The sequence below is a fragment of the Temnothorax curvispinosus genome, unplaced genomic scaffold (genome assembly GCF_003070985.1).
Source record: "Temnothorax curvispinosus isolate PA1 unplaced genomic scaffold, ASM307098v1 QBEX01005604.1, whole genome shotgun sequence".
Lineage (NCBI taxonomy): Eukaryota > Metazoa > Arthropoda > Insecta > Hymenoptera > Formicidae > Temnothorax > Temnothorax curvispinosus.
The window spans coordinates 109,309-117,441 of NW_020215384.1; the positions used below are offsets into that span (position 1 = coordinate 109,309).

At 36.4% G+C, this 8,133-nt stretch overlaps 2 protein-coding genes across 2 annotated transcripts; both read right to left on the reverse strand.

Moving 5' to 3' along the window:
* Positions 1–186: 186 nt before the first annotated feature.
* LOC112454975 (chymotrypsin-1-like) lies at positions 187–3,513 on the reverse strand. Its single transcript, XM_025016638.1, has 7 exons — positions 3,024–3,513; positions 2,601–2,914; positions 2,188–2,439; positions 1,941–2,052; positions 636–838; positions 410–501; positions 187–335 (listed from the first exon to the last, which is right to left on the reverse strand). Exons 1-7 carry the CDS (start codon positions 3,064–3,066, stop codon positions 200–202), a joined length of 1,152 nt encoding a protein of 383 aa, XP_024872406.1. The 5' UTR covers positions 3,067–3,513; the 3' UTR covers positions 187–199.
* An 855-nt stretch (positions 3,514–4,368) lies between these two features.
* Positions 4,369–5,559, reverse strand: LOC112454972 (chymotrypsin-1-like; the record flags this gene model as incomplete). The annotated part of the gene is made up of 3 exons (XM_025016635.1): positions 4,369–4,696; positions 4,827–5,078; positions 5,246–5,559. Coding segments are annotated over 3 exons (713 nt in total), but the record flags the coding sequence as incomplete, so codon positions are not given.
* Positions 5,560–8,133: the final 2,574 nt, after the last annotated feature.

Sequence of the window (8,133 nt, forward strand, 5' to 3'; positions counted from 1 at the left end):
CGGAATCTTAAATCATAAAAATCAAAAGTTTTGCAAATCGACAATAAAGTATACTTGATATATAAATATCCTTGATGTAGAGAAAGAAGAAAATGGATAAAATATGAAATCCGCGAGCACTTGCGAAAAATAAAAAATAAAAAACGTACAGTAAAATGTGTATATATATCTTTGTTCATGCTGATATTTAAGTTTACAATTAAGTTCGTCGTTTATTCTTATTAATCTTTATAATACTGTTTCGAGCGCTGCACGAAGCGGATACTCCATCGTCCTCGCTTAATCGCGCGGTCGACGATATTTCCCTCGAGGATTTGCTGATTACGGTGCCTTCTCTGAAAGTAAAGCGTGATAATTAAATGACGAACAAACGTACGCGCAGAGGTAAACTCCATGACTCATGACTCACGAAAATTGCAGTAAAGCCGATAAAATCGACGGTGCCTCCGGCAGCCGCACAGGCTTCAGGTCATATACCTTTAAATGGGCATAAACGGGAATCTGCAAATAGAGAATATATAATTATTATCGATGATAGTTGTCGACAGTCGACGGCAAAACTACCAAAAACACTGGGATAATAACTAGAATGTTTCGTTGAATTTTTGTAGCAAATGCATGCCGTTGAATCTTACGTGCAGCAGAGATGTATCCAGGATGGTTGACGGTATGCAACTTGTTGGTAAATCGAGAAGTTGATAATGGCAACCAAGTATCGGGGATTGCAGTTTCTTACCGTGAACTAAATCAAATTCATCGAGCTCCTCTTTCGATTCTGAATGACTTGCGAAGGAATTAGCATCTTGAATCTCCGCTTCTTCTTCCCCGTTCGAAATATCTACAATAGCGATACTTATAAAATACTCGCAAAGTGACACGTATGACAATGACTAAAATTTTCGAAGGTGAAGTCGTTGGCTTACCAAAATGTGCCATAATACAAATCACTGTTCTACCAAAATGTTAAAAATTGTACGTTTAGTACTTCCAACAGCTATAATAGTTTACACGACCTGCGAGACCTGCCTGAACTTGCGACATGAGACCCAATTGTTTGGTCGATAATGCTCTTCCCAACTACACTAAAGTATGCCGAATTTATTATATTATACGTAAAAATAAAGAATTTGAGAATTTTTAATAACATTCCGCAAGATCGAATTATTTGAAATTAGATCGAAATATTTTTTTATTTCTTAGGAATCTTAATTATATATTTTCTTTTGTGGAGATGTTATCGTCATGTTATAAAATTTATCATATCAAAAATATTGAGCTATTAAAAAACGCGAAAAGATGATAGTGTTATTTCATGCAAATATCTTTTTATTTGAAAATGGCACGCAAGAATTCTCAGCGTGTCAATTCTCAACTTTTCTCGTTTTTGACGTCATCAAACAAAAGATTATAATAGAAGCGACAAGTACCCAGCCAGAAGCCTTAATTTGCTATCAATAACATGGTAATGAATATTACATATTTACAATTGAACAAAAGTTTTTATGATATATCTTAATTTCTATCGAAAAATTTAATTGTAGCTCTTTCTATATTGCGTACTTAAAATAAAAATAAGGATTATCGATACTTTTCATATATGTTAGGGAAGCTGGTGATAAATGATAACTTGCAAAACAGGTTATATCTCATAAAACTGAAAAGACTTTATTATATCAATATCAATTAAAGATCCAACAACTTTGTTAGATTTAATCATAACGTTTATATATTTATTAAGATGAAAATACAGAAATGTTTCTTTTCTTTTTTAAAGATGCGACCGACGTATCTGCGTATAGCTTCGAAGCAACAGCGGTATTCTTTCGGCGCGGTGGTTAACAGTTAACGTGATACACCGAATACGTCTATGTCGTCTATGCTATTTATATATCTCATAGATTGCCTTTACGTATCTTCTTAAGATGATCTGATGAAGTTGCGATGATAGGAGACATCAGTGTAGACATCAGGCACACCCTGAGCGCAAGGCAGAACCCAGGAAGTAATACCGATCTGTACACCGTTGCTGATGAGCGGACCACCGCTGTCACCCTGGAAATGCAGACAATTTTCATTAAGTTTTCGTTTAACTATAATATTATCAAGTCTTTTCTAACTGATTGATCAATCGTACGTCTCTTTCAGGGATCCTATATTCCCACATATTCAACGATGTGTGTTACTTACCTGGCAAGCACCAATTCCAAAACGATTGAGCGTGCACAAGTGGCTGCCGGTCAAGGGCATACCACGGTGATATTGCTGACATTGGTTCTGCGAGACCACGGCTTGGTTCATCTTGAGGAGACTGCGCGCGAGCGATCCACCCGTACTGGTTCTACCCCATCCGGATAGGGTTGCTGTTTGTCCAGCGGAAGGCTTGTAGGTAGTCAGATCGATCGCAGATTGGTATTGGTCGTATTGAATCGGCGATCTGAGCTGAAATGAACGAATGACGGAACAGATGACTGATACAGGCAATTTTAAATAAAAGGAGCAAAAAAAGACGTTAAAAGTAATTAGAAAAAAAATTATAAGCTGGCGTTTTTGAAATTGCAGAGGCAAATCACAGTGGCGGAACTATCCGAACGTCGACCTACCGTGATCACCGCAACGTCATTCCTCCAAGCGTCTTCCCTTCTGCCGGAATATTGCGGATGTACGGCAACTTTCGACACAGTATGGAGCTTTCCTCCATTGATTTGGATGGTGCCGGTGGCAATTCTCAAGTTGTTGTAGGGCGGATATACGATCCCGTCCACGCAATGTGCAGCAGTCAGGATCTTGGTCGGGGCGATGATGGAACCGCCGCAAATGTGATTGCCATTGACCCTCAGGGAAGCTTGGTGTGGGAATTCGCCTGGTGCGGCAGGCGTACCGCCGACGATCTGTTCGGGATCGTCAGCGAACGTCTCTGCAAATCGATGATATATATGCTAACAATAAATATGCATTTCTTGCGGAACGAACGACGGTATATGATGAGAATATTTTGTCATTGTACAATATCGTATTTTACTTACGTTGCGCCAGAACGCCGACCACCAAGAAAATAAAAGGTAGCATGATCGATAATTATCTCAGGTCAAAAATGAAACTGAGAGTAAGGACAATAATTTCTACTCTCTTTTTATAGCGCATTCATATCTGCAACCCGATCTCGGCGAACAGCTGGTCACATTTTTTACAGTAAATAAACGCGATGACACACCCCGCATTTCAATGAGAAAAATACGACAAAATCAAATATTGCACACTTAGTTACGCGGTATCAGTTAAATGGAGAAGAACGATAAAACGTGCAAATAATGAAACATGAGGCGTATCTCTTCATTATTACTGTAGAGCTGATCGCGTTTATCCAAGCGAAACGTAAGATATCGAAAAGCAAATAGAAAATTTTATCGTTTGACATTCAAGTTAATTAAATAGAAATTATTATTGGTACAGTCTAACATTTTTTATTTTATACTAGAAACTATATTTCTATGATTATGAGAAAATTAGAGATTACTTATTTCTACTGTCTAATATATTATACAGAAATGTAAATCGCATCATTTTTTAATACGTTAAATGCAAAAGGAACTCAAGATAATATAGAGAATAAAATTGTATACTTTCAACATGTACTAAATATATAATCTATCTTACAATGTTGCAAATATTGAACAATAAGAATACGATTTAATTTGTATCTCACTCTTAGAATTGATTTCTTTAAATGTGCACAAGAAATACATTTGTAATATATCTCTAATACATAGAATGGTTTTACAACTCGTATTCAGCTATTATTTTTCAAGACATCCAGAGAATATTAAATTAAGATGCTCTGAAGAGAGAGAGATGATATCCGTTTTGAATGTTCTTTGGATTTTCAAACTATCTGGGTATTGCAATTGTACGTTGCAGTTTATCGCATTAAAAATATTAAGATAAAGAAATGCAAAAAGCAAATAACACACACAATTTAAGGTAAAGACGAAACTCTTAATTAAACATTTTGTGTTATCTTTATTATCAATATCTGCTGATGATTTGTTAAGCTGTGTATGTATCATACACATGTAATATGTATGTAATTTTGGAATCAGCGAAACACAAGTTATGATATCATTATTAATAAACCATTAATATTCAATCTGTTATCAATATCGATCATGACGATAAATATTACAAAAATTAGCATTGGGCAAAAATTTGTTGCAATGTCTTAATTTCTTAATTTCTACAGACGAGTTAAATTACAGCTTTCTAATATTGTCTGTTTATGAAAAGAAAATTATGAATTATTTTTTTACTATATTAAGGAAGTGGAATTTGGAGATGGATAATAAATCTGCATACAGTTATATTTGTCACACATTAATTATAACGTTTATTTATTTATTTATATATTATAAATATAGAATTATTTATTTTCTTTTACAGAAGCGGTCGATGTATCATTAACGTATATAAGCTGCGACATCGTAAATATATTCTTCCGGCACATTGACATGGTACGTTGAATAGATCTATGTCGTTTATGTCTCATAGATTGCCTTTACGTATCTTCTGAAGCATATACGATGAAGTTGAGATGGTAATAGACATCGGTGTAGACATCAGGATAACTCACGGCGCAAGAAGCAACCCAGGAAGTAACACCGATCTGTACGCCGTTACTGATGAGCGGACCACCGCTGTCACCCTGGAAATTCAGACAGACGTTTGCGTTAACTTCTCGTTTAACTACCGAGTCTCTTAAACAACTGATGGATTAATCATCTCTATCAGGGATAGATACTATTCCCACATATTCAACGATGTATGTTACTTACCGAGCAAGCGCCAATTCCGTAGCGATTGAGCGTACACAAGTGACTGCCGGTCAAAGGCATATTATAGTGGCTCTTCTGGCACTGGCTCTTCGAGACCACGAACTGGTTCATCTTGAGAAGATTGCGCGGATACGGTCCTTCCGCGCTGATCCGACCCCATCCGGATAAGGTACATTTCTGTCCGGGGGTAGGCTTAGAGGTGGTCAGAGCGATTGGAGATTGATATTTGTTGTATTCAATCGGCGATTCGAGCTGAAACGAACGAAACAGATGATTTAAACAAAAGGAGTAAAAATGGAGGGACGAGATGGACTGCAATGTTAGAAAAAAAAATAGAAAGAAATTATAAAGCTGGCGCTTTCGAAATTGCAGACGCAAATTGCAGTGACGAACTATCCGGATAACTTCGATCGACTTACTGTGATCACCGCGATGTCATTTTTCCAAGCATCTTCCTTTCTGTCGGAATATTGCGGATGTACGGCAATGGTTTTCACGGTGTGGAGTTCTCCTCCCGTGCTATCGATGCTGCCAGTCGCGACCTTGAAATTGTGGTAGGGTGGATACACAGTCTCCACGCAATGAGCGGCAGTCAGGATCTTCGTCGGGGCGATGATGGAGCCGCCGCAAACGTGTCCAACGCCGTCCAACCTCAGGGAAACTTGATGCGGGAACTCGCCTGGTACGGCGAGCTGACCGCCGACGATCGCTTCGGGTTTATCAGCGAACGTCTCTGCAAATCAATAACAATATATATGCTTATAATAAATATTCATTTCTTACAGAACGAACGATAGTATGTATAACTGATGACCGCGGCGACGAGCAAGATATTCATCGAAGGCGAAAAATAACAAGAGATTATTTTGTCATTATACTATATTATACTTTTATACATACGCTGCGCGAGAACGCCGACTACTAAGAAAATAAATGGTAGCATGATTGATAATTAACTCAGGCTAGATCAAAAATGAAACTGGGAGTGAAGACAATCATTTCTATTCCCTTTTTATAGCGGATTGATATCATTCATATTATCTACTATAGGCTAACGTACAATTGGTCGCATTTATTATGGTGAATGTGATAACGTATGTGTTCCGCATTTTGATGAGGCAGATAATGGCAAAATCAAAGATTACAGTCTTAATTACGTTGCGGCTTTATTGTGATTTAAATGAAGAAGAACGATAAAATACACGTCATAATGACCAAACATACGAAACGTATCTTTTCATTATTTGTTATCTATTATTGCGGGACTCACTCATCCGAATAAAACGTGTAGATATCGAAAGCTAACGGACGATATTGAAAAGCTAACGAAAAAGTTTGACGTTCATTCAATTTAACAAATTAGTAATACAATGCACAGTTGAATGATTAATTAAATAGACAATTAAATGTCTAGAAAAGAAGAGATAATTCTTTTACCATGAAAAAGCACAAATCCAAACATATGCTTCGAGTTAATTTGTTCTTCGAAAAAATAAATATCACGGTTTCTATATTTCTACTTTGCATGTTTCTCGTGTCAAATTGTTTTTAAAATTCTCTTATGCAAAATAATTTATGGTAAAAAACTACAAATTGCGATAAAGTGAAAAAATTATTCGCAGTTTAGCTAACAATTGCAACATATATGCTTGAATGAACAATTGGATAAATAAAATTCGAGACATGAAAATCTCATTAAAAAAGAGAAAAAGACATCTCGCTAAAAAAAAAAACAATATTTTTTCCCTTGATTATCATTAAATAAACGAGTTCTTGAAATTAAGTAATTACCTTTCGATACATCTCACTTAGCAAACTTATATAAAACCACGGCTGTGTAAATATAAATATCTTTATTTTCGAAGAATCTGAAAGTATCGAAACAATAAGAAATAAATACTTCGCGAAATGAAAAAAAATACGCGATGACTTTTCTAAACATAACATCAACGTATAACCTATCACATTACTATTAATATTATAAGGGTTGAAGGCGTTAACGCTCCTAACCTAAAAGGAGCAAATCCGAAAAAAATATTATAAATGAATATAATTCTTATTCACCGCTTCTCGTACGCCCGGTTCATCATATCCTTGATCGATATACGGCAATGCATCAACAATCACTTCTCCTGCCATAATGTATTAAAATAAAAATGCGTAAAATTAGTCTCTGTCTCTGTGTTAATTCCTTGAAAGCAACTGTCTTCTTCTTCTTCTTTCTTTATTTTGACTCCTGCCTTTTTTCAGAGGACAATACTGCGAAAGCTAAAGCGGGGAACACAGGCTTTTGTATAACGCATAATACGTACGCATAAGAAAACTGATTGGTCTATTTCCTTATGCACATGTGTATGGACCAATCAATTTTTTTTATGCTTACGCATTATGCGTTGTGCAGAAGTGTGCTCCCCGTTTAACAGACGTAAGCAATAAAAGTTGATCAACTACAATCGATTATTCTTGGATTGTAAAAATCTCATGGATTGTAAAAATCTTAAACAATTAAAACATTTTAAATTTTTAATAAAACACTTTATTTTATTCCCTTTACTAATTTAACAAATTAACTAATAAACTAAATACATCTCACTTTTATAAACAAACGTATGATCTTAATATGTTCTATATTACGCTGCTAGTCAACGAGAAAACAATAGCGACAAGTGCCGTCGGGTCGGGCACCGTTTAGCGGAAAGATTATACTATAGCTCTCTAAAGTGACGAACGACAAGAATCTCGAGAAATACGAACGTTTATTTTAACATTGTTATGTGTCCGTTAATGCAAATCATGCTCTCTCAAACGAGATTTGACAATAAAGAGTTTTAAAATACTGTTGCATACGTTTTACATTTCAGCTTATGCGAAACTTTCCGCCGCATTTTGCGTTTGCATAAATTATTCAAAAGAACATAATTAATAATTAAAAAATAGCAAGAATTTAATTATGCATCAGTAGAGACGTTAGAAGACAATAAAAGTTAATAGAAGAATTAATTCGGATGATAAAGTAGGCGAAACTCAGGTTTCGCACCGCGAAATCTTGGAAATTTACTTCTGATATATCAGGGAAGCATGTTGTGCAAGGAGGTTGTCCGGTTGCAGTAGGTATTCCGAGCGCGGGTGTTTTGTCACTTCACATTGGCTAATACCTCCTCGTAATTACGCTGCTATTGGTCAGAGCGCGGGAGCCTACTGCCCCTCCTATGCACACCTGCCAGCGCTCTGATTGGCCGTAGGCTGGGCATCCTCGTCGCGCGCCCGGCGCGCCGTTTCAATGGCGATGGGTAATAGTGGGGGTAGG

Excerpts from the sequence above, each read along its gene's own strand:
- LOC112454975 (XM_025016638.1), bottom strand. The coding sequence starts at position 3,066 with ATGCTACCTTTTATTTTCTTGGTGGTCGGCGTTCTGGCGCAAC. Across the intron at positions 839-1,940 it reads CACTGATGTCTCCTATCATC|ATATTTCGAACGGGGAAGAA; the intron begins GCAACTTCATCA and ends TCGCTATTGTAG. Across the intron at positions 336-409 it reads TCGGCTTTACTGCAATTTTC|AGAAGGCACCGTAATCAGCA; the intron begins GTGAGTCATGAG and ends CTTTACTTTCAG.